The following is a 27,395-nucleotide window of genomic DNA, read 5'->3' as shown; positions in this document are numbered from 1 at the left end:
TACCGAAAACGCACTGCAGGAAAGCAAACTTTCTCTGACGATGATGATGATCGTGGAAGCGCCCCAAGAAAAAGAAACGATTCCCGTGGTCGGAATCAAACCTGGGTCACTCGGGTTAGGAAGCCAAAGTTTATCCTAATGCGCCATTCCGCCACTAATGAAGCAATTCTGATATGGAGAGGGATTCATACCCCTGAAAAATTGTCACAAAAAGTTATGCACCTTACCGTCTGAGAACAACGATAGTTGAACGCGAGGGTTTCTTCGTGCGCAATCAAATTGCGAAGGGGTAAAGTCAAAGCCGCTGCGATCAAAAGTCCGCATTGCGTGTGAGTCAAAGTCAAAACCGTCCTCGAGTCGATGTCCAAACCTAGACGACAACCAAGGAGTCCCTCACGAGAAAGCTTCGCATTCAACCATCGTCGTCGTTAGACGGTGGAGGGGTGCATGAATTTTTAAGTCGAGACACTGTTGTGCACAAATGTTGTTAATCAAAGCTGGGCCATATTGTTTTGTAAATAACAGTGCTTAAGTAATTTTACATTGCATTAGGCAGTGTGAAGCCTGTCACTGTCTTTAATTGATGCTTTGCGCAGTCCAGGAACAGCAGCTTCTGTACGGTAGACAGAATGGAAATCAGTATCTGTACCAATTTTCCATAAATAGCAGTGGTTAGGCAGGTTTTAGTTTGCGTCAGGTAGCGTGCAGCTTATCAGCGTCGGGAAGCCATGCTTTCACGATGCAGGAAGTGCCGCTTCTGCACGGTATACGAAATGAAAACTCGGAGCCCGTCTTGCATTGACGTGGTTGCAGGCTGTCTAACCCTTGAGTGTCACGTGGTTTTTATTTGAGAACACTATATACATGTGTGTTTTATTTATCAAAAGCCAGTTTACCGTCAGCGCTCGGGTTCCCTTTCGCACGTCTTTTCTCGTGTGTTAGGGCGGTTATACAACATTAATCTACACCATAATCGACCAAATCACTTCGTCAGTTTTTTACCTTACAGGAGCTCCCGTTCAAGAAAAATAAAGACGTGTTGTTCAATCAAGCGAGAAAGTTATGCGGTGTAGTTCAGGAGTCGCCGCTAATGCCAGTCCACCGACAATTCATACACATGAGTTGTAGGAAACAGGATCTTGGTATAGCTATATTTGGGTAATATTTTTTCCAGTTCATCCGCATATTGTAGCCCAATGCGTATACCCTCTGAAAAAAAAATGAAAACAAAATTCCACACACAGGTTCCCTCCGCCCATAATGCACATGAGAGATCAATTATTGCAGTTATGTAAAGGGCGCAATTTGCCGAAGGATGACACCCATCGTATGATTTCACTCTCTAAATGGGATCTCCACTGGGTAATAATGGAAAATTCTTTAGGCCTATAACGCCTGTTGTTTCTCTGTCACAAGTGTAGCTGTCTCAGACCGCTTTTAAAACCGAAAGTTCTGGAATGTTTCGCCTTTTGAAAGCTTGTATTTATTTGTGTCTGTGCTGAGTGTATAACGATTGAAGGATTTTAAGGAAATAATTTGTACATTATGGGTGAAAAAGGTTGTAATTTGAATCCCAAACAATGCACTCCGGACAAATGAGCCAGTTTCAGCGGATGTGGACGGTATTTAGGAATTTGCCTTTTTATCGCTCAGTTGATGTGCTACGAGAATGGCAGCAGCAACAGGGGGGAAAAGTGGTTCCGTGTTTTTTACTACCGCCTGTAACATTAGTTTTGCAACCAAAAAGTGAAAATGCACTTCTCCCAGGTATTTCAGGCGGTATTTGCCTATGGTATGTCCCACCAATATTTCGTTACCGTTTCTTGCACGTTTGCGTAGGAAGGTAATTCACGTGCTTCCTTTTACCATGCCGCACCCCGATTACTGGAGTTTTTAGTTGGGTTGTGAATCGGATGCCCTCGGTGCCTTCTGCATATTATCAAAAGCTGCGGCCGTCGCTTTAAGACTGACGTATACCCGTCAGAAATAGCGGCTTTCCTTGCTTCCCCATTAATTCTTGGCAGAGAAAAAGAGACTCCGCGAATATTTCAAGTGAAGCGTGTCTGGCTGAAATGGCACGACGGACGATGCAACGTGAGTGCGTTTACTCGTGCCGTCTCATTTTAATGCACTTCATTTGAAACGTATGCAAACTATTGTGTTCCTGCCGGGCCGGGAACGAGGACCATGGGGAAGATGAATCCATTTATGGCGACTATACATCCGGCTGAAAACGACGGCTGCCGTTTCACGAAAAACAAAAAAATCAGAATCCCCCCTTGGCCACTCGCGACTTGACACCGACTTTGTTGATGTTATTTGCGTAGCAACATTCTCGCAGCTGTGGCTACGGGAAAAAACACAGTGGTAAAACAATCGTATTGGTAAACATCTGAATCATGGTTGTGGCAAATAAACAAAAACTTTGCTTTATTTTTATTGCATGCGCAGTATTTTCATCCAAGAGACGGATGAGTATTACATCTTGCCGTTCTACCATCTTGTCTGTTATTTCTCCGGCTGCATCGTTTTCTTCCTGTCGGAAGGATTCAACAAGCTCAACCCTTCTAAGGTAAGCAGCCGGCCTTTATTGGTGAAGACAAAATTAAATTTTTGCTTCCGAAATGTGCTCTCTTCCTTATCTTGATTTAAACAGAACAATTTTAACTCCATAACATGTCTTGTCGAATATATAGAAGTAATCTGTTCGTAAGATCAGTGGTCGCTCGGTTGTCTGTTTCTAAACGCGCTAGTTATTCCTGCACACGCCACGGTAACCTGCTGATTCTTCGTCGCCGTGACATACGAAAATGGCCTTGCATGTTTCGAACAGTCAATAGAGCGACTTTGCTGGCACTGATCGGATCAGCATTCCTGCGGGTATTTTACAACTTCTGCTACGCTATGTGTTCTGCGTTGCCTTTCCTTCGGTCTTTTTTAAAACAATGTACTTGAACTTAATCATGCTACCCATAAGAAATACCTTTACACCGAATTCTACATCCCACAACACATTTTTTCTTGCTTACAATTTTGAGCCTTGGCATTAGTACTTCATTTTCTAAACAGATTTTTTCCGCCATTTGTAACGGAGGCAAGAGATTACGCCTAGCAGCACTGCAACTGTTTATGTTGTACCATGTGAATGGGAAGGGCGCATATGCAGTACACACGTAGTTTATGTTATGAGTCTGTAGTGCATTCTTTTTACCGTATATAGAACTAGCCATCGGCTTGTCATATTCCTCACGGCCCATGGCCGAGAGACTGCCCTGACAATGGCGACGGAGTCTAAACGTTTGAATGCGGTTGGCATGTTTGGCGAATTTCACTGGCCACGCCATTTATTACCTCTCTCTCTCTATCTCTTCCTCGCTATCTCTCTCTCTCTGTTTCTACTCTTTTGCAGTGCGTCTTTCCCTTCTAACGATTACGCCAAGCCAAAAACCTAAGCCACCCAAATAAATACAATCAAGACCCTCCGTCGAAACGGCAACGATGGGGGATGTACGAGAGAGTTGTATTCTTTCACTTTTTCTAGCGTTTGGATTCCTAAGACGAAGATGTCATTTCTCGCACGCTTATTCCGCATTACTTTAGATTTATTCATATTTATTTTTAGCCCCATGGCCATTCCTCAAGCATTCTTTGCATGTGTTGTGCAGTCTCACTCAGCAATACTATGTCGTCCACAAACCTCAAAAACGTGTTCGGGCATTCCATACGCGTTTCCATACGCGTTCCATCCTACAGCGCATTCAGGCTTTAAGATTGAAGGCATAAGGGTATTCCTGGCATACCTTATCTTTACCCCATAAGGTGCAACAAGGTCGAAAACTGGACTAGTTGGTATACATTCATGATCAACCAGCGCAAATTAAACGGGACGAGAGAGGAGTACCCAACACAACCATAGTCGTCCGATGGATGGGCGCATTTTCTTTTTAATTTCGCACTTCCATCTATTGCTCGCCACACCAAAGCTGCTTCGACCGTGCCGGTACGGCGCTATCATTGAGACATCTGCTTCTTAACGCGAGGGACCCAAGTTGCATTCCTACAACGGGAGGCATTTTAATTTTTCTTCACTTCACCTACGATCATCATCATTGTCCGAGGAAGTTGGCGATACTGCAGTGCGTTTTGTGTGGACATCAGTGACAGGCTTAAAGCTTTGCTTTACTAAAACTTCACAGTCAGAGGAAGGAATGGAACACACCTGTGACCCATTGGAATAGGGAATAATACCGATTGAGGCATTTACGATCAGTGACTGGGCGCCATTCGGACTACGGCAATGGCTTGCCTCAAATGTGTGACTATGTAAGCGCTGGCCTCATTGTTGAGGTTGGCTTATCCTGTCTCCTATTTGTGATCCTATTTCATAGCGCAACTCAACCTGTTCTGGTGCCTACGGGAGCCAGCGCACAGAGGAATTGTTGGCTAGGGATGACGCGCTCCACCAGGTGGGGCTAAATTTTTAACACAAAAGTGTTTTATGCCGAGGTCCACAAAGATTTAACTGACGTCATATCCGTCACGGAAATGACATCGCGAAAAAAACGTCCACTGACACGGCGGCGCCGGGATTCGAGCCGGGGACTCTTGCACCGCAACGGGAGGTACGAAACGCGCTCCCGAATGCGCTATGAACTAACGCGCGAATAGTGCGACGAACGCGCCTTATAGCCTTCCTTTCAGATGGTGCTGCCATCTAGGAGAGGCGAAGCAAGTAGTGCATCATGACGCTAATGAGCGCCGACAGTTGGCGCCTCGGTGCCAGTGACTACGTGTACGGTGGATGCGCAGCGTAAGCTGCGGAGAAGCCGACTTGCGGATGTCGCGCTCGTGACACCGTCCGCTGCTTCTTTCGCTGCAGTGGACCGTGTATTCACCAAACGATTCGCTGACAATCGAATGGGTTTCGTTCGCAAGGACGGTTTGCGAGCGCCTGTGGCTTCCGTCGGATTTACGCGATGCTCCGACGCGTGCAATCCAGTGTCTAACGTTGATGCATCCAACGGTGCCATACCGAAGAAATATAAATAGTGACGTGCAAGTTCATGTCGATGCACAATAAACATTCAACTGCTCCTGTGAAGGCATATTTGACTTTCGTGTTTTTCCGGCTCATATATGGAAGAGGGAACAACCACATTTTTTTTCTAAACTTGACAAGCTTAGCTTGGTTCGTGAGGCAATTTGCGACTGCTGGCAGAAATCGTAATGGTCGTATCAATCAATACCAACCGTATACCAGTCTGTACCAATAATGCCGATCCCTACCTACAATGCACTGGTCAGTACGGGTGGCGTAGTTCCAAACGCTTCGCTGCACAGAGCACCCACGTGACATGTGTGTTCGCGCAATGAAGAACGGTCATTAAACGTCGTCATTGGCTGCGCGCCAAAGCTAAAGCGACCTAAAACAAACCAAATCACTATTATACAAAATCAACACAGATTTTAGTTCAGAAAAACATTAAATTTACAAAAGAGTTGGGCAATGAAAAATGAACTAAGAAATAACAATGCTGGGGCTCGAACCACAGCCCTCAGTGCCAGTACTCAGTACTCTACATGGAGGCCACGGAGCCCGACCGGTGGGCTCCTTTTAGCAAGCGCTCAATAGAATGGCGCCCACAGTCACATCACACCTGTCACATGGGTGCTCTGTGGAGCGAAGCGTTTAAAAACAAGCGTCCGGGTGCGCCTGTTCGCTATATTAACGGGAACACACTGGAGTATACAACACTATTACCATTTCATCCTTCTCGCCAAGGCAATTTTATTTTCGATCCCTTGCGTACATTCAAACTCTCAATACCTTTCTTGATTTTGCTGTACGTTGAAGCGCTTTCTTTTTGCTGATGCTCCGCCAGCCCACGGCCAAAATTTCGCCGGAAATGCATTGATTTACGTACAAGCATCTCCAGCACAACCCTTTCGTATGCTGCAGCGACATCATTCTTGCGCGAAAACCGACGCCGTCCTTCCAGCTAGGTCAACACTGGACACTCGAACTTCTTCAACGGCTGTGGATCCGCCAGTCGGACCGCAGCAGCAGATGGGCCCTCATTTGTAGCACCGACATTCAGTAGCCATTCAGTTAGCGTGATTGTCTAGCGGCCTCCGCATTGAATGTCCGGCCCAAACTCCATTTTAATTTTTAAGTAAGATGCCTTCCACCCGACTGTGTTTCATTAACTGCAAAACTTGTTATGAGTACATAATGTTTAACCATTTTTTGTTCTATAGCTTGTTAGGTTATTGTCGAGTTAAGTTATCTGTCGAGGGGTTCATAGAGTCACCGAGTTTGTGCTCCGTATATAATGACTGGGACTACGCATTAGCACAATGTCATAAACGTAATAACCGATAATGAGGTTTTAAGCACTGAAGTTCTCCTCTGCCGGAAAGTAGGCGCGAAGGCGGCGCTATCAAAAAATGACGAAATGGCCACACTAGCGGTCTACTTTTCTAACTTCCCTTTCCCTATATTCGTGTCGGTGGCACATACTCAGGCCTAAGTGGCCATTTGAGTAACTGCATAATAACATCCCCGGCGTTCCCCCTTTCGAAAGTGCCAAATAACACCAAGGCATTCCTGACAAACTGTTCACAGTTCGGGCATGTCAATAACAGATGATCCCAGTTTCTCGGAAGTAAGATAAGGTACACCACAAGAACGATTCCTTTCCAAATTCTATTTGTGATCTACATTGAACATCTACCCAAATGCACCTTGCAAAACCCCCATGTTCGCAAAACCCGCATGTTCGCGTCTAAGTTTAAATTTCTGTACAGTAAAAGACACTTTGACCACATTCAAGAACGGCGCGAAAAGTAGTTTTTGCTGCTAACCATAATGTTTGGAAGGGTTTTTTCTTGTCTGATAAAAAAATGCCGTTATTTTTATAGACTATCGCAAAAAACCCTGTAAAATCGCAGCATTCCAATATCTGGGTGCGCCACAATCCCCCAGCCTCACTTGGAATAGGCCTATTCCAGCGTCACTTCTTCCGCAAACAAAAGGCTAGACTTTTTGGAACGTGACCTTCGCGGTGCAACATGACGCTTAAAGGAGTACTGACACGAAATTTTGATACCTAAAAAATGATATAATTGGCTTCAGTAGTTTGTACAGATGCCTCACAGAAATTTTTCCAGCGATCCGACGCCGGAATCACATATAAAATCGATTTTGATTGTCCAGGCCGCGAGCTTCCACAAATCGGCAGCACTAGCGAAACCGCTTTCGGCGTGACGAAACATTGGCCTGCGTGTCTGGCCGATTCAGGGTGACGTCATATAGTCGTTTTCAGAACCGGAAACGGTATCCTGCGCTGCTGTTGTCGCTGGTATTCGTTTGGGCAGGAGACGTGGGCGTAGCTGTGTGAGCAATGCTTGTAAACGTTGCGTGTTCGACGTCTTTGCTCTTCAGTTCGTTGCCGGCGCATGGTGTTCGGCACTGGTGCCGAAAACGGCGCGATGTCGACGGGCACCGCGGCGACGCGGCTGTGCGCGTCGCCTAGCTCGCCCAAGTTGTGCTATGGCAAGCTCGCGGTATGCGAAGTACTGCTCGTGGAAGCCTGTCCGAGCAAATCGACGACGACGCCAAGATGCATTATTTTCCACGCGACGACATGCAGCGCTAAACGTGGACTGAGTTCGTGCGCGCCGGCGGCCGCAAGAACTGTCACCCAAGCCAGCGGGCTCGGCGTTGCACGGGTAACCTTGGGTGTTGGGAACATAGTATCGTGGCGACTATTTGATCGCTGGTATCTGTACAACTGCGAATGACCATCCCTTACACAACTTTTCACCACACTATCATCCCCTTTTTCGCCTATCAAGCTTTATTTTGGCGATAATTTCCGTTCCAGCGATCGGCGACCAAGACATCTGCCGCGGCCTGTTTTGATTCTAGCGCGCAGGTGGCGCCATCTTTCGGCCGCTCGCCGCACCGTGGTGCCGGCAGTGCTGGGTCGGAGCGCCGAACCTCCGCTGCCGGTCAGCGTAGGCTTACCATCGCGGCAAATATCTGAACGCCACTTTTAAATTCAGCGCTGATAACAACTCCTACCACAATTTTCAACACACTAACATCTACTTTCTCGCATGTGGAGCTTCTTTTTCGTGATCAGATTGATTATAAAATCTGATAGAAGATCTGATAGAATCTTATAGAAGAGTGGCGACAAAGCTGTTGCTATCACGGTCTGCGCCGGTTCGAGCCGCAGTGATATTAAAAAACGGACGACGGCGAAGACATCGCAGGCCTAATCGCCTGGCCAAATAAAGTTGTTCTGTCTGTCGGGTGGCAGTGACTCATCCGAGTCTGACGATTCAGACATGTCGACTGCGCGGGTGAGTCGCGGACCATGTGAAATCGTAGCAGACGATGCGGCGAACGCATGGAGGAAAGAAAAACGTCCCTGACGTCACGGGTGAGACCGTGACGTAAGGCTGGCCCGCTTGCAGGCTGGCCTTCGAACGGCCAGTTTCCCGCGCGGCGACCAAATTTGAAATTGGTTGCAATAAACGTGCTATAATTAATTCTGTGTTGGCGGCTGAAGGCTTTCGGTTCGATTTTCGTAATTACTGGGCCAATTGGTATTCTTTACAGCATAAAAACTGAAAGCGAGAAATTTCGTGTCAGTACTACTTTAAAGAAGCGCGCGTTCCAGTCGCCCATCCTACCAAAGCTTGAGGGAGCCTGATGCGTATGGAGGCCGTCGAGCTCACTGGATGGGCTCCACTGGACAAACTCACTGGATATCTTATATATGATATCCATGAGCTCAAAATAACCCCGTCCCCTAGCTTTCATTCAATATTTTATTAAGCTCGTAGAATGTGAGCGTGTAATTCGTTAAAGCAAAACCAGGAGTACTTCCATCTGTCTACTCGCTGCCACATAGTCACGGGGCTATCGTCATCATCATAATGATCATCATCATAATCATCATCAGCCTACTCAGGTCCACTGCAGGACGAAGGCCCCTCCCATTGACCTCCAACTGCTCCTGTCCTGCGCTGCTCGGGTCCACAGTTAACGCCCGATCTTCCTCATTCTATCCACCCAGCGAACTGGCCTTCCACTTCTAGACCCATCTCTCGGTATAAACTCTGTTATCCTTGTTGTCCAGCGGCTGTCGGTTCGCCTCACTACATGGCCAGCCCAAGTACATTTCCTTTTCTTTATTTCAACTATGATATCTTGTACTCTAGTTTTTCTCTGATCCAGGTAGCTAGTTTTCTGTCCCTGAGTGTTACTCCGAACATTATTCGTTCCATACCCCGTTGGGCCGACCCAAGTTGTTTGCTGTCTCGTTGTTTAGTAAGGCGCCATGTTTCAACTCCATTCATCATGACCGCCAGTATGCACTGGTTGTAGATTTTTCTTTTAAATGACAGAGGTTCTTAATTTTTATTATCTGGGAGTGCTTGCCGAGTGCTCCCTAACACAACTTATTCTGCACCGGATTACTCTTTCGTGATTGGGGTCAGCACTAACTATCTGTACGAGAGAGTTGTAGTCTTTCTCTTTTTCTAGCGCTTTGGATTCCTAAGCTGAAGATGTCGTTTCTCGCACGCTTATTCCGCATTACTTTAGATTTATTCATAATTATTTTTAGCCCCATGTCCATTCCTCAAGCATTCTTTGCATGTGTTGTGCAGTCTCACTCAGCAATACTATGTCGTCCGCAAACCTCAAATGGCACAACTATTCCGCATTTTTTCTTAATCCTATCTTTTCCCAATCAAGCTTTCGAGACACCCCCTCCAGACATGCTGTGAATATTTTTGGAGAGATGGTATCTCCCTGTCTTACTCCCTTCCGAATTGTGAATTTATCGCTTTGCGTGTGCTGGGTGATCATGCCCGTGCATTCTTTATATGTCTCCTAGAAGTCGCATGTAGGTATAGTCTATTCCTTGGTCTTGTAGTACTTCTACCACGGCTGCGGTGAGTACAAAATGAACCGTTTTCCCGAAGTCTATAAATGCCATGAAAAGGGGTTTAGTGTATTCTGCGGAAATTTATATCACTTTATTGAAAACATGAATGTTATCCATATATGAGTACCCTTCCCTAAACCCAGCTTGATCTCTATGTTGTTCGATATCCAGACAGTCACCTATGCGGCTAACTATAACATTGGTGATACCAAAGTCAGCGGTCAGGGGGTCGCTTTTTATGAAAATATTAAGCCGTTATAGAACGGAGCACCGTATTATCCTCGCCACACATGTGACACCGAATATTCAATCTACTTCAAGTATCCATTTTCCTACTGGAGCTGGTACTCTTTCCCCCTCTTTCTTGTCCCGTGCAGCCAAGCATTAGAAAACGTTCAATGCTCTGTCATCGCGATCACCTGCCCATAAACGTTATGAGAAATCTATCCGATCAGCCTTCTTGCTAAAGAAATGTGGAGAAATGCCGGTTTTTGGTAATGTTTCACATAATTTAGGGTAGAAACCCCGTCATGTAACAGTCCTGTGATGAGTAATTAGAGCAATTTAAATGTAATGAAATCAAAAGAATCAGTATACCGGATGTATGATCCCCAAGGCTGCGCCATTTATATCTGCTATTCTATCGCCAAATAAATTTTCTGAGTAACCCAGTAGGCAAAGCACCGGCTTCAATAACTCCATTTTGGCACATTTCAGGCACTCCAAGCGGCCGGTTGGTGCGTGGCGGCATGCTGCGGTTTGTGTTGCGTGTTTCAAAAGCTGGCCTGGTACCGACATCCCACACCCACTACCGAGTTGGGCAAGCTTTGCACGGCGTTCTTCGACCGCATCCTATGGTCCTTGTTCCTGTCCCTCATAACACTCGCGTGCGGATCGGGCCACGGCGGTGAGTGCCCACGAAGATTTCCCTACTCAGTGCACAATAATCGCAATTATTAGACATCATTCCAATAATTACAGGGGCCTTTCATTGACCGGGTGCAGAGCACAGGGTGCAGGGATGTAGAACACTGGGCCCGAAGCATTTATCCTTTAAGGATTTTAAGTAAAAAGTAAAAACCTAGCTGACCTTATCTGTTTTTAAGCACTAATTTTCTCATCTGTCATGGTCTATCGGCCAGATGTGCTTTCATTCGAAGCAGAGTTATGCTGGTTGTTTAGGAATTCGCTTTTACACATCTGAGTATTTACAACGACAGGCGGCAGAGAGAACGTGCTTGCGAGCTATATTACGGTTCTGCAAATGCTTCACCTATTTCTTTGGATGCTTCCTTAAAATAGCTTATGTGTCTCTGCTCCCCGTAGCATAAAAGAAATAAACATTTACAGCACTCCCACAAGCCAACCAAAAACTGATAGAAGGTATTAAAAAGTTCTTCGTTGGGATGGAGTTTGTGTTCGTAGGTTCCGTGTCAATTCTGGTGCTTTCAGCCAGTACAAGCCACAAATTTATTCCCTTGAGCGGAACCTTAGGCGGACTCTACACCTGCCAGTGTAGTGGTAATGCTCTCATTGTGACCATAGCCTATAACAAATCGGTCGTCTGATTCGAACACAGCTTCAGTTTCTTCACATTCCACTCTCATCGCCCAGTTTTCCGTACCCCCTTCTTCCCTGTTGTTTACTTCGATTTACAAAGAACTACGGGGGGCTGCGGACTCCGCCCTGTTCCTCGTGGACAAGTACTTCAGGCCCCCTCTTAAGCACCCAATCAACTTCTCATTAGGGATGCGTAAATTACATCTCCAGTTACCTGCTTGCACCTTGGGATGATTTGGGCTACCCGGGACCTTACTCGAAAACGGTTACCTTACTCCGCCTGTTAAGGCAATCACGACCCCTAATCTTTTATCCATCTTCGCGGGAAGATGATGCGCGGAACATGAAACCACAAAAACAATTGATTGGAATCAGCTTCGTCACACCATCACACCACCATGAGTATTCAGTTAATTACTTGAGGGAGTCCTGCTCATTAATTACCACATCATCTAAACAGACGCAGGAGGATGTTTAATACGCATCAATGCCTCCCGCATGGAAAACCATTTCGCTAACTTTATGAAACGAGCAGGTGAGATCACTCCTACCTACAGACCAAATGGCCGACGCGAGTACGATCGTTTAAAGCTCGGAAATAACAGCAACTTATTAAGGCTGACATAAAACGACTCAAGCAGTATTACTAGACAACTAGTGGAGACACCCTCAGTAACGAGAAAGGCATGCCGGCTGTTTTGCGTATACGCCGCAGGCTTAGTCGAAAGGCGGAAAGACGATTGCCTCTTTTTTATACTCTAGCCCTCAGCGCAGGCTCAGCTACAGAGGAGTGACGACTCATTACCACTGGGTTCCCCCCGGCCGCTACACCACATCAGCGTCTATATCATCTATTGATATTTCTCATCCTTAACCTTACTTGGATAAACCTTTCACCCTTCCACTATGGCCGAAAACCTGTCGCAATCCACTAGCCCTTTAGCCGCCAACCCCGAGCTGTACTCGTCACCCAAGTTTGTACCAATATCGCCAACGACTAGTCACGCACGTCCGGCCCGATTTTCCGCTCCTTCTGCCACCAAAGACGTATCACGGTCGTCAATTGCTTTGCTTGCCATTTTCAACCCGAGATGGCGGTAGTTATCTATGGAAAACTGAATTTCGTGCCTTTCGCGCACGAAAGGCGCGAAATAGCCATTTCACAATGCCACCAAAGACGTATCACGGTCGTCAATTGCTTTGCTTACCATTTTCAACCCAAGATGGTGGTAGTTGTCTATGGAAAACTGAATTTCGTGCCTTTCGCGCGCGAAAGGCGCGAAATAGCCATTTCACAATGGCGCTTCGCAAAAGGAATCCCGGTGGCGGCGACGCGCCAAGAAAAAGAAGTGCTTCTTGGAGCAGTGAAGAAAGCAGCGTTGGTGAAGAAATGGATTTTGTGTCCGACAGAGACATGAATGTTCACTTTATCACGGATATTGCTTCAGATGACGACGAGAGCGACGGCGATGATGACGACAACGAGAGTGACGCACTGACCAGTGCACGTGTGTGGCAGCGCGTGGACACCGATAACCCGCCACCTGCACCTCCACGGTTTCCCTTCTGTTCAGTGCCCGGAACCTTGCGGAAGCGCACTGACGAAAATGACATTCTCGGCTGGTTTCATGTATTTTTTGACTGGGACATCATTGACCTAACCGTCACGGAAACAAACCAATTTGCGGTAGCGTACTTTGCTGCCGGGGTTCTACATGGAAACCGGTAGACCGCGATGAGATTATGGTCTTCCTTGCACTGATAAATTGCAGGGTATTGTCGGCAAACCTCAAGTTGAGATGTACTGGTCAACAAAGCAAGTTTTGGAGACACCAGTGTTCAGCAAAGCCATGAGCAGGAACCGCTTCAACGCGTTGTTGCGCTGCCTTCATTTCACCAACTTGAAAACCATGGATGAAGCTACTCATCCACACCCCCGGCTATGGAAGCTGTGGCCCGTTATCACAAGGCTGAACGAGGCATTCCTTGATGTCTATGTGTATGTGCCAGAACAGGATGTGTCCGTTGATGAGAGCTACTTTTCTAGGGCAGATTAGCATGGAAGCAGTATCTTCCGCTGAAACGTGCCAGCTTTGGCCTGAAATTATTTCAATTGTGTGAACCTTCAAGTGGCTACATCTGCAATTTGATAGTATACACTGGCAAGGGGACAGTAGACGTGACCGGAGATGAAGCCATGGGCACCAAGGTAGTGATGGTCTTTATGGAGCCCTTTCTCGACAAGGGATACACCTTGACGGTTGACAACTACTACAATTCACCGGAACAAGCTGACATTTTTCTCAAGCGGAAAACCGATGTCTATGGAACAGCTCGTCCCGGAAGAAAGGGCATGCCTCCGTTCAAAAACACGAGTTTGAAAAAAGGTGAAATTTGGGCCTTTCGACGTGGAAAATGCCTCGCCCTCCAATGGAGAGACAAGAAGCTTGTGACCTTCATAAGCCCCATTCATTCACCTACCATGCAATATGTTGTCACCCGCAGGAACGTGCAAGTTTCTAAGCCCACCATTGCTCTCGACTACAACAACACAATGGGTGGCGTCGACCGGTCGGACCAAAACCTGTCATACTATCCATCGTTACACAAGGGGCAGAAGGTCTACTACAAGAAACTATTTCGCCACTTCCTTGACATAGCCATCTTCAATGCATTTACTCTGAACAAGAAGTCAGGAGGACGACTGAGTCATTTGGATTTCCGCGTACGACTTGTGGAGGTAGTACTTGGGAAGAGCCTCCACACTCTGGCTGGAGTAGGTCGCAGATCCGACTCATCTCTGACAAGGCTCAAATGCCGACATTTCCCAAGAAAAATTCCACCAACGCCAAAAAAGTAGGAGCCAACGTGGAAATGTGTTGTCTGCACTCGTGCCCATTCTAAGGATGCATCAAAGAAGTCACGCAAAGAAGCGCGATTCTGGTGCGAGGACTGCCAAGTCGGGCTTTGTGTGACACCATGCTTCGAAATCTATCACACAAAGAGCGACTATTAGTCATGAAAGCTTTTGTTGCGACGAAAGAACGTCTGTGCAATTTTCTGTGTTTTACCGTGATGGTACCAAATAAATACTTTGGCTTTCAGTACGTTTTTTTACTCATTATCACGGCATGCATTGAGGCAAAGCCGCCCCAGCAGCAGGTTTTTTTCTTTTGTAATTTCTGTGCTAATTCTAAACAGAAATTATTCATGCAATATATTTTCAGGATCAGAATTGCATGAGGAAAAATATGACTGCTTAAAAAAATTGACGATTTTGGTACATTTTTTGGAAGTTGAATTGGTGGTTAAAGGGCTAGGGAGGGCAATATTCTGCGGGCGAACTTGACGATGCACTAAAGTGGCTACTTGGGCTTGTTGGTTGAGCATGATATGGAACTACAGTGCAACCTGCACACGGACACAAGGGAGAACTAGACACACGCGAGCGTTGGGACCAACAGTTTATTGAAAGAAATACACACACATATATGCGCATTAGCCACGCTATACTGCTTGTTTATCAGCGGCGCATGCGTAGGAAGTTTTATTCCGTCTGTGACAGAGCTACGGACGGTGTGCTGACACATGCCTGTCCCAACCTCTTAATCAGTTCAGCTTCTATGATCTCTCGTGCGATACGGTCAGAGCATTTTTTAAATGCAGAGCATTTCTTAGCCTCGCGTCTTCCTGCGTCCGACGGCGTCCACAGTTCCGCGTCCGCAGCAGGTGCGCCTCTCCTCCTTCCCTCCTCTCTCTCAACAGCAGCTGGCGCGCGCATGCGTCGTAGTCAGCCCGTTCGCTCCGTCGCGGTCTCGCCGTAACAGGTGCGTGATAGCAGCGCGGTAGGGCGTGGAAGGGCGCGCGCTGCTTGCGCATGCGCGCTCTCCCCCCCGTACAAGCCCCGTACTGCTCTCCCTCTACTGCGCGCGCTGCAAATATAAAGCGGCTAGCGGTCGTTCGTGCTTCAGTCACTGCGTTGCTCCTTCCTTCCTTGGTTGACGCTCGCTCGACCCTAACGCGACTTTACTCTCCTCTCTCTACCCCAAAGCAACACCAACGCAACTACGACCCAACTACCCACCCTAACGCGACTTTACGCGGCGTTAACGACCCCCAATGCTCTGCATTTACTTGTGTTCCCCTCGCGGGAAGGCGCGGGAATTTTTTTTACCACAACTGTTTTGTCGAAGAAAGGCACACATCCGCGCGTGGAGCAGTGCCGGTCTAGAAACCCATCACTCACGTTTCTTTCGAGTGCATTATTGACTTTATGGGTGTGTTCCCGTAACGTATCATTTAAACATCTTCCGGTCTGCCCAACGTAAACTTTTTTCGCAAAGAAGTGAAATGTCATAGGAACGCCTTCTACGCATTCAACATAGGCCGTCCTGTGCTTCGTGCCGCTTCTGTGCTCGCCTCCGTCGCGGAGGGCGTACTTGGAAGACTGCGTGCGAAGTCTCACCCTTGCGCAGAGTCTAGGGCGAGCAGGCGAAACGTAGCGGTAATCCCTTACATGCACCGACTATCCCACAACATGAAAAAAGTGGCTCAACGCTCAGAGGTGACAGTTGTGTTTTCTGCACCAAACACGTTTTTGGAGCTGTGCAGAATGAGCGACCGGGCGGCCATTCGGGGAAAAAGCTGGGGAACGAAGCACAGGACGGCCTATGTTGAATGCGGAGAGGGGGTTGTCTATAAAATTCCACTTCGTTGCAAAAAAGTTTACGTTTCGCAGACCCGAAGACATTTAAATGATAGGTTAAGGGAACACGCCAACAAAGTCAATAACGCACTCGAAAGAAACGTGAGCGATGGGTTTCTAGCCCAGCACTGCTCCACGGGCGGATGTGTGCCTTTCTTCGACAAAACAGTTGTGGTAAAAAAATGTTCTGACCGTATCGCACGAGAGATCATAGAAGCTGAACTGATTAAGAGGTTGGGACAGGCATGTGTCAGCACACCGTCCGTAGCTCTGCCAAAGAAGGAATTAAACTTCCTACGCATGGTCCGCTGATAAACAAGCAGTATAGCGTGGCTACTGCGAATATATGTGTGTGTATTTATTTCAATAAACTTTTAATCCCAGCGCTCCTGTGTGCCTAGTTCTCCCTCGTGTCCGTGTGCAAACTGCGCTGTTGTACCCTATCAAGCTTGACGATCTCGCCTGAGTCTTTGGAATGTCCATGTCAAATCAATGACTTGTGGAAGAAAGGTCATGGAGCTGAACACCTCGAACTCACACTTATATTTCTCCTCCCTGAACTCAAAAAGCCTTCCAGCGAAATTAAAAACCCTACGCCGATCTCCGTTGAGTTCCATTTACAAATTGTTTTAACAGATCATGAGCAATAATGTCACTGGTTATTTGATGTACGTCCGCCAACATTCCAACTAGGGTGTGTTAAGTACTTACACGATCTGTGGCGTGTGCATAGTTCTATTGCGGGTTAGATTGGGTATGCACCGGTAAAAGAGAGCGAAGAACGGGATAGATGGAAAAGCAAAGGTTAAAGAAATTATTTTGAAGAAACAAAGATTCCAGCACTTTCCGATTTCTTTCTTCAGATTTTTTAAGAGGAAAAACGCACATCTTTAAAGGAGCCATGAAGAGAAAATACAAGTTGGGTTTATTAGAAAGACTGCTTAGTCCCGATAACAATGATACCAATATCATCGCAATCTTCGAAAAAATAACGGAGATATTAACGAAAACGTGTGAAGCCGTGGCGACCCCCTAGCCAATTTCCCGCAACTTTTCTATGACGTCACGGAACCTTGTTTGTGCAATTGGCGCCCCCCTAACTGACCTGTCGCGACGACACATGACTGGACGTCTGTAATGGGGCCTCTAGTTCCATTTTACCGCATCACTTGAATGCTAACGTGCAGTTAACGGACTGAAAATTACGTTTTATTGTTGGCCCGTATGACGTCATTCTCGCTCATAACACGTCACTGTGGCGCAAAATTTGAAAGTTATTAAATACTTTTTGCTTTTTTTTCGTTAAAAAACATCTTTTGGGGCTGCAATGAAGCTGAGTGAGATACTGTATCCTAGTTCTTTCAAATTAAACGAAGTTGTATTTTCTCTTCATGGCTCCTTTAAGGTCTAGGCTGGGGAATGTATAAACTGCTCAATAGAGGATCGGTTGTCGTTATTTGAAAGTGGACAGTGTATCATCTATCCGTCTTCCTCTTCTCAATTTCCGTAATTTTGAAAGACTTGAGGCTTGGCCTCAATGGCCCCTGATGTGAATTCCATGTGCGGAGCGCAAATTCTCCGCGTTATGTGTTGGTGCATTTTCTTCTTGTTGAATAGATAACGATTTTAGCTCTATGTCCGGATCACTATGTCCGGAAAAAGGGAGGGAACGTATTAAAGAAGCGAGTGTGCTGATAAAACACTAGCGCGGTGAGTACTTCCGGCCCGCAAGTACATGTTCTAAGATTAGAATGTTAGCGGCAAAAATAAATGCCATCCTCTAGGTGGCGCTGCGATCGCCGAACCGAACGGACGCGTTCATATCGGCTCCTTCTTTAATGAACTTTTTCGCAGTGCTAATTAGCTCGCACCAAAGTTTTCTGTTCAGCAATGTGTTCGTGAAGTCGAAAGACACCGACGGATTCCCATAGCTCCCGTAGAAACGTCTTTTTCACGCAAGTTTCTGACCTTTTGTGCCACCGCCGTGCGAACGACTGGTAAGCCTAGGCGTGCCCCGCGAGCTCTAGGCCTCGCCGTCGCACCTGCTGCGACCCGCCGGCTCTGCGGGCACCACGCTGCTACGAGGTGGAGCCGTCCGCTCGGATAACGAACTCTGAAGCCAAGATGTGCGTGCAAGTGATGGGAGAGGGAATCTCACCAGAAGAATATTACGAAGACGCCGAATGGAAACTCGCTGGAGAGCGACGGTCGAGAAACCGCCAAGGCGGACCCGACACGAAGCTTGCCGGCAGCAACTCCCAAGGCGGGAAGCCAACTGGAGTCGCCAAGAACTTCAAAGCCTCAATCGCCAAGGCTGCAAGGATGCCGGCAATGCCGCTCGAGGAAATGCAGGTAATCGTCAGGCCGAGAGGAGGCCTGGATATCACCAAGACGGGGACCACGACGGTTGCCGCAGCCGTACTCACCGCAGCCTAAGTCACCACCGAGGAAAGCTGCTCGGACACGATACGCCCGAATACTCAGCAAAACATCATGGTGATCAGCACGCCCAAAGAAGAGAACGCTAGTCGCTACGAAAGAATTCAAGGAATCAACATCCAAGGCAAGCTGCACGAAGTCAGCGCATACCGTACAGCCCCGCACGACACCGTCAAAGGTGTGATCAGGGGCATTCCCACCGACGTAAGCCCAAGAGAAATCGATGCCAACATTGTCAATGCAAGGAATCCACTGGCCCTGGCTACGAAACGAATTGGAAGCTCGACAACGGTCATCATTGCATTCAGCGGACCGAAGGTGCCCAATTTTGTCAAGTACGGAGTCACGCTCGTGCCGTGCCATCTATACAGCAAACAACTAGACGTCTGCCACCAGTGTGGACGCATCGGACACCGAAAGGACGTATGCCCAACGCCGACGAACCGGATCTGCAGGGGATGCGGTCGTCAGAACCCCCAGGAGGGCCACCCATGCACCCCGAAATGCAAGCTTTGCGGCGGAGACCACTTAACCGCCGACAGAAAATGCAAAGCAAGATACAAGACCCCGTACGTAGTGCGCAAGCGACAGTGGGAGCGGCGAAAGGTCGGCAGCCCATTGTCTCTCGATCAAGACTTCCCACCGCTCGAGCAACCAGCTGCACACAAGTCGAGAACGCCTTCCAGGAACCGCTCACAGTCACAAGAGAGCAAGCAAAGAAAATACAGCCGCGATGCTAATTACCCTAAAGTCAAGAGATCCCCGTCGAGAGACAGACTCAGCTGGGTAGACACTGCGCGTGCAACCTTCAAAAACATGACGATCAACACGCGAAAGGAAGACAAGCAACATACAAAAAGCAAGGGGAGCGAAACAATCGAGGCGCTAAGGCGGGAGAACGCGGCCATGAGAGCCACCATTCAAAGCCTGACCAAAGAAATCACGGACATCCGCAATGAGATTCGCAACAAGGAGCTACCGAAGAATACGCCGAGCACCACTAAGGCTGAGGAGGCCGCTCCTTCCAAGGAGCCCGCACTGAAAAAGAGGGCGGTAGAAAAGCGCAATGCCACGCAAGGCGTCGGTAATAACGACGACTGCTTATGCGAGGCGGAGCTAGGAAGAATCGAAGAAATGATGGTGGCAATGAAGAAAGCATTGAATCCATCCAAGCCACACTCTCAGAGCTAGCCAACAAGTACAGCGTCCTGGAAAGGAATCAGCAACTAATGATGAGCCACCCCATCTTCGCACAGATGCAGCAAGGTCTCCAAGTGCCACAACCCAACGACTTTCACGTCGGACAAACATGGCCTCCAGCCCACCAAGCATAACCGTATGGCAATGGAACTGTCGCGGCTTCCAAGGGAAACGGGCAGTACTTCAACAACACATAGAGCATGCTCGACGCAAACCCGACGTGCTGCAACTGCAAGAAACGCTAACGAATACGCCATCCCTTCCCGGTTACACAGCGCACGTGAGCCCGGCCGATGGCAGAGGCCTGTGCGCCCTGCTCAGAAAGGGACTGACTTTCATCGAACTCGAACTGAAGCCCGTGAAGACCGAATACACCCTGACAGAACTCATCCCAACCAGGCACACAAAGGGCAGCATCTTCCTCCTGAACGTTTACAGCAACCCGTCACAAAGGCTCCAAAGATTCAAGACCATCCTACACAAGGCGAGCACGACAGCTGGCAAGCACACTTTGATAGCATGCGGCGACTTCAACGCCATGGACCACGCGTGGGGCTACGCGAAGAGCAATGCCAAGGGAAGAAACCTGGCACAAGACGCGCTTGAGCTGAACTACACCCTCATCACTGACCCGGCCCATCCTACCAGGATTGGAAACTCTGTATCCCGAGACACCACCCCTGACCTTACCTTCATCAAAAATAATGAGCGATAACGATCACCTGGAGCAACACCGGCAACGATCTGGGCCGTGACCATATGATCGTCGAGATCAACAGACCCACCCAGGGGAATCCGAGCGACAACAGAAAGAAATACACCTGGATCGACTGGACAGAATTCAGAAAATCCAGAGACCAGGACCAAGAACGGGCGCAAGAAGACGAGATCACCGACATCGATGAATGGACGAAGAAGATCGCCCAAGACGTCTGCAAGTCTACCAAGGAGATCGAGACGGACATCGAAACCGAAAGAATGGATAGCAGACTCGCCAACCTGATTGAAGCCAAGAACTCCATCCAGAACAGATGGAAGGGACAACTTCTCAACCGAAAACTACGCAAGAAAGTGGCAGAGCTCAACCGAGCGATCGAAGAGCACTGCCGCACACTATGCACCCAACAATGGAATGAACTATGCAACGCTGCCGACGGACAAATACACAATGGCAAAACTTGGAACCTACTCAAGCACCTCCTCGACGAGACCAAGACGAAATCGCACCAAAGGGACCGACTAACAAAGCTCCTACACCACGAAGTCACGACGCACGGGACGGACGCCGTCCTGAAGCGAATGCTAGACAAATACCTCCCATCGACACCAACTGACAATCACGGACCGTACAAGGGCAGACGCAACGCGCGCCTCGACAGGGACATCGAAGTAGAGGAGGTCAGAATGGCACTGCACGACCTCAACAGCAGATCGGCACCCGGTCCAGACCTCATCACGAACAAAGCCCTCAAGAATCGAAGATCGATCTATCGATAAACTAACGGCGTACTACAACAAATGCTGGAAAACCGGCTCACTACCACCACAATGGAAGAAGGCCAAGATGATACTCATCCCCAAACCGGGGAAACCGCCGAGCACGGACAACCTCCGCCCAATATCACTCACGTCCTGCTTGGGCAAGGGGCTGGAGCACGTCCTGCTAAACAGGTGGCAAGAGTATCTCGAAAGAGAGGGGCTGTATCCCGAGACGATCATCGGCTTTCGACCACACATTAGCACAAAGGACGCCATGATCCAACTCAAACATCAAATCATAGACGGAGGCACCAAAGACACCAAGGCAGCACTCGGCCTCGACCTGCAAAGTGCTTTTGATAAAGTCAAACACTCCGCCATCCTAAAGCAAGTGTCCCAACTCAATATGGGCGAGAGAGCGTATAACTTCGTCAAGGACTTCCTCACAGCCAGGACAGCGGAACTTAGGGCCGGCGACCTGAAGGCGTAGGAGAAACGCCTAGGTAGCACAGGAACGCCTCAAGGCTCAGTCGTTTCACCACTGCTGTTCAACCTCGTGATGATCGGAGTAGCCGAAAGCCTGAGCAGAATCAACGAGGTCAAGTACACGATCTACGCAGACGACATCACGCTGTGGGTAGACGGAGGCAGCGATGCTCCCATAGAGTCTACGCTGCAGACAGCCGTCGGTACAATCGAAGACTGCCTCAAAGGCACCGGACTCAAATGCTCACCGAACAAGTCGGAGCTTTTGTTGTACCTACCGATCAGAAACCGCAGAATCAGACCAAAGGGAACACGAGAAGATCAAGATCAAGACCAGCGACGGGACGACGATACCGATAGTGAACAAGATCAGAGTGCTGGGGATGACAATAGAGTCACTCGGCAGGAATGGTGACACGATCACCCGACTCACCGGGAAGGCGGCGAACGCGCCCAGACTTCTTAAACGTGTTTCTACAAGGAAAGGAGTAATGAGAGAAGAAAATCTAACTAGGCTCATACACTCGTTTGTGATCTGCCAAATAGCCTACGTGGTGGCATTCCACAAATGGAGAAAGAGCGAGAAAAACAAGTCGACGTGCTGATACGCAGAGCCTACAAGACGGCAATGGGACTACCCGAGACGACCAACACGAATCGCCTGCTCCAGCTAGGAGTCCATAACACCTTGGACGAAATTGCCGAAGCACAAAGGACCGCTCAGCTTGAGAGGCTGTCAACCACCAAAGCAGGCAGAACGATCCTGAACAACCTCGGCATAGGCTTCCACGAGCAACAAGGGGCGAAAAGCTCGATTCCCGACGACGTACGACGAAACCTCAGAGTAGATCCTATTCCAAAGAATGTACACCCGGAGTTCAACAAAGGCAGAAGAAGAGCGAGAGCCAAAGCGCTAACAGACATACACGCCAGCGACACCAAAGCCAGATACGTGGACGCGGCAGAGTATGCCGGCCGCAACGGTTTCGCCGTCGCCGTGCTCGACGCCGACGGAAACACCCGCACGGCAGCCAGCACGTTATGCACTCAATCCGAAGAGGCCGAGGAGATAGCAATCGCTCTTGCCATCGCAGACCGGGATTGCCAGACCGTGCTGAGCGACTCCAGACAGGCTGTAAGGAACTTTTTCAAGGGCAGAATCGCACCGACGGCGGTCCGCATACTACAAGAAGTGAAAGGAAAAAAGAAGGTACGCATCAAGTGGTTCCCGGCGCACGTGGGCGAGGCGTCGGAAAGAAACGCAAACCGCAACGAGACGGCACACGCTAAGGCGCGAGCACTAACCGACCGCGCCCGCGGCGACCGTCCGCTATGGTTTAGTACACGAGACAGGATGACAAACTACAACGAGATAACCAAGGCCTTCCGTCTGACCCGCAGACTTCTCCCGCCGCCCTGCACGGGGCTAAACAGGTCGCAGGCCGTTGTATTCAGACAACTACAAACGGGCACGCTGCCGACCCCGGCACTGCTCCACAGAATGTATCCTGAGTCACACCCGAACGACAAGTGCAAGACATGCCGCAGGGAGACGGCCACCTTTGCACACATGTTGTGGGATTGTATCAAGAATCCAGATGAGGCTAAATCAGGACGCATACCGCCGCGACTAGGGGCCGCGACGATGAGCAACAACCAAGAAGAACAACTATGGGCCGTCCAGCAGGCCCTCGAGGCGCTGGCCAGGCAGGAACCCGGGGAGCCGGCAACGGCCAGCGGGGATCCGCGCCGCACGCTTGCCACGAGGACGACGTAGGCCCAGTCTACGCGCGAAAGTGCGCACTGCAGGCATCAACAGAGTTTTTCCAATCCAATCCAATCCCTCCTCTACCGGCGGAAATAAATTAGGCAGCACTCTTAGCTGAAACATTGCTTGCCACCCAGTGTCGTTAATGCATAACATAGAGCCGCGTTATTTGGGGACGTGTGATATACAACCCGGGGTCTTGCATACATAACCGAGGCCTCTCAGAGGGCGTTGAGGCCACGTGCATCCATCCATATATTGATGCAATCGTATTTCCAATAACAAATTACTCAGTCATCTCAGTGGGCATTGTGCGTGAAACTCAACAGTTTTAGGATTTCCTTACGCAACGTGAAATTTGTAGTAAGCTTTCACAGGCTCACTAGAGCGAGTTGCGCAGCCGAAGGGACAACGGTGGAAAGAAAAAATTATTCCCACCTCCTCTCGCGGGAACCCCTGTGTAGATGCGACGCATAGGGGGTTCCGTTGTTGTTTCCGTTAGGTTGATTCTCCCATCGCGTGAAACGTGCCGTGAACCCCCTGCCGCGGCTATGACGCAACGTGGCGCGGCTATGACGCAACACAATCCAACACAATCCAATCCAATCCAATCCAAACCAAGCCAAGCCAATCCAATCGAATCCAATCCAATGCCCCTCGCGAGAGAGTGTTCGCTATCGGAGAGGAGAGGGGGTGAGCGGCGGAGAGCGCAGCTCGCGCGGCGAGGAGAATGGGGGAAGGGTGTGGACGGATAACGACAACGCCGTATGGAGGGACTAGGTGAGTGAATGAGATGCCGTCGCATCTAAAAAAAATTAGCATGGTCCGGATCAATCGAGATGTCTCATTTAGGAGAGCCTGCCTAGGTCGGGCTCGCTGCGCGGCCACCTTTACTATTACACAAGAACTGGCAAGGCGCACCAGGAGAAATTTGTGCGCCCTGTAACCTTGGTTGTTGTTGTCACTCCTTCACTGATGATGGATACCCACTTGGGGGATTGGCTAAGAAACGGGTTCGCTTTTTGGGGGGCTAACACGACCAATGTCATAGCCATGTCATGTCATAGCCATGCCACTTCTTACAACGTACGCCAGCGCCTGGCGTGGTTCCTGCCTTTTTTTCTTAGTAACTATCGCCTACAGTCCTTGTGCTATATTTTACCATTGTATCTAAATTGTCTTGAAAGTAATATCTGCCTCGAAAAAATTTCAATGAAAAAATTGTATACGGCTCTTTACCTGTTCGAATCTGCGAATTATCTTGATGAGACTGCATTAAAATGTTTGTCAAGCAGCAAACTGCGCGAACAGCAAACCCCTTGGGCGGTGTTTTAGAATTCTTTGAAGGGGGGGGGGGGAGGTTTATGCTGTGCCTTTTAAGATATGTGCTATGATTTGTATGCCTCTGTTTATTTTATTTTATTTTGTTCTCATGCAAGTGTGTTTTGTGATTTTATTTTATCCTTCTGAGCGACCGACATATTACGTAGACGTTAAAATTGTGCTTTGGCCAATGTACGAAGCGAAATGTATATGAACTAAGCTGTCGGGTTGGGCGGATGTGGTCTTCAAGCTGCGTTGTTTGCAGCTTTTTCCGATGCATCGTCTCTCTACTCTACCGCACCAAGAGAGAAATAGAGTTTCAATTCAATTCACTATAAAGTCAGCCTGTTGAATTGAATTGTGGAAACGGTTACAGAATTATATAATGTAATTGGAGAAGCGTCGCAGAGAAAAATTCCCTCGCACTTCCCCGAGGGGGAGAGTGTGTAAGTGCGAATGCACGGTTGTTGATTGCGCGATTACGGTGGATATCGTGATCTTGGAGTGGAGAGGAGGCGCCCAACACTCGCAGTCACTGAGCGGAGAGAGGAGGAGGAGAGTAGCGCCCGCCGTTACGGCGGGGGCTACACGAGCGCCCTCACGCATCGGAATGCGGAGCGCCCGCTACGCGAGCGAGAGCTCTCCCGCCCGAAGTGGAGAGGAGGCGCCCAACACCCGCAGTCACTGAGCGGAGAGAGGAGGAGGAGAGTAGCGCGCGCCCATCTCTCCCCGTTGCTAGGGAAGACGAGGAGGAAGACGAGGAGCGCGCGCACCCGCAGCTGTTGCTATGCGGACGACGGCGGCGGACGATTCAGGCTCGCTTAAGAAGTGCATTCGCACTTAAAAAACAATTTATGAAAGTCTTAACAGGGCAGGCGTGCGGCTACTGTGAGGCCAAGTGCAGTGTAACATGATGATGATGATTATGATGATTGCTATTGGTTTCCCCTTTGAAGCTGGGTGGTGACATGTCATCTTACCAAAAAGGACTAATATAACCACGTTTTACACTCTTGGTTTAATACTAGCGCCTAATACGCACTTTAATACGCACTTAGTAGCACATACCCGCACAAGTGTATGGTCTGATTGTAGGGTTTAACGCGGCGACACAACGCAGGCGATGAAGCGCGCCGTTGTGGAGGGCTCCGGATTAATTTTGACCACCTCGGGGATCTTTAACGCGCGCTAAAATGTCGTACACACGGATGTTTTTGCTTTTCGCCTCCATCAGCAAAGCGGCCGCCACGGCCGAGAATTGAACCCGCGACCTCGTGCTCAGTAGCGCAACCACTTAGCCACTGAGCCACCGCGGCGGGTTACAGGTGTACTGTAGAATGCTTCATGTAGTGGATAATCAACTCAATCATGGTTGTTTGTCAAAAAGTGCAACCAATAAACAAATATCAACTCAATAAATTGGCGCGCCAGCAAACGGTTGTCCGATCACATGAGGTCTGTGCGCCTACTCGAAGCCTAGCACAGTGTTTTAGCCCCACGAAGCAGCACATATCCAAGAAGGTGTCTTGGTGGCTGCTTTATCGGTGAGACTTTGGGCGGATTGGGATGCACACACGTTACAGAGAACAAATAATATTTATTTGGGCCCGCTTAGTCGCGAAAATGAGCCCAATCAGGCTTGCCGGCGGACGTAGAACAAATCTGCAACAGAACGGGTACATTTTTCCCCAAACTGTTCCATTTTAACAAGCCTTTGAGTCATGGTATCTCGTACGTCACTTACGGCGCAGGATTCGTGGGCCGATTCCTGTCCTGGGAGCTGTTCATCCCTCTGAGCAGGCTGTCGTTTGGAGTATATCTCATCCACCTCCCTTTCCTCGGCGTAGTTCTTTCGACAACCAGAGAACGTGTGTACTACTCGCTGTTCAACCAGGTGAGTTAACCATTTAACATCAAGCACAGTCTTCGGAAAATTGCCACATGCTATTTGCAGAACTACGAAGTGTGCAATGGGGTGGCCATGCGCCATATAGTGCTCTCTTTTTTGGTTCTTAAATTCGACCACTAAAATGAGCATTGGACATATAGGTAGTTTAGGACGCAACATCAAGCTAACACTGGTTGTTTTAATGTCTTCGGCTTCATAGAAGAAACAACTGCCTTGCGTGGCAGTTTACTCGAGATGGAAAGTAAAAAAAAAACTAATTAAAGTACTAATGCCAAATAGCCTAAAACAACTAGACTTAGGGCTTCTGGTGGGCACAACGTTACATTAATATGCACCGCGATGCACTGATGAACTCAACAATGTGCAATGAGGGCGCGACATGGTGCTACACAGAGATACACGTACTGCAGCTACATGACTTCGATGTTCAACGCTACCGTAATCAACCTGTCACGTGGAGTATAGAAACAGCTTTATCGGGAGCAGCGCCATGGCTATTGCACGGCTGCACTGCGGCCGAAAGAGAAAAAGACGGCGACATCGCCGTCCTTTTTTCGGCTA

At 48.6% G+C, this 27,395-nt stretch overlaps 1 protein-coding gene across 2 annotated transcripts in view; it reads left to right on the top strand.

Annotated features, from left to right (window-relative positions):
* Positions 1-27,395, top strand: part of LOC144168610 (nose resistant to fluoxetine protein 6-like) — a 107,951-nt gene that overhangs the window by 64,015 nt on the left and 16,541 nt on the right. For both annotated transcript variants that reach the window (XM_077697567.1, XM_077697559.1), the window contains 3 exons: positions 2,452-2,572; positions 10,683-10,872; positions 26,677-26,819. In XM_077697567.1, coding sequence (XP_077553693.1) covers positions 2,452-2,572; positions 10,683-10,872; positions 26,677-26,819 — 454 coding nt within the window. The remainder of the gene's footprint in view (positions 1-2,451; positions 2,573-10,682; positions 10,873-26,676; positions 26,820-27,395) is intronic.

This window comes from Haemaphysalis longicornis, unplaced genomic scaffold (assembly GCF_048455015.1).
Source record: "Haemaphysalis longicornis isolate Haplotype H1 unplaced genomic scaffold, Haemaphysalis longicornis Haplotype H1 scaffold_1, whole genome shotgun sequence".
Lineage (NCBI taxonomy): Eukaryota > Metazoa > Arthropoda > Arachnida > Ixodida > Ixodidae > Haemaphysalis > Haemaphysalis longicornis.
This window is presented reverse-complemented; position numbering and strand designations above follow the sequence as displayed.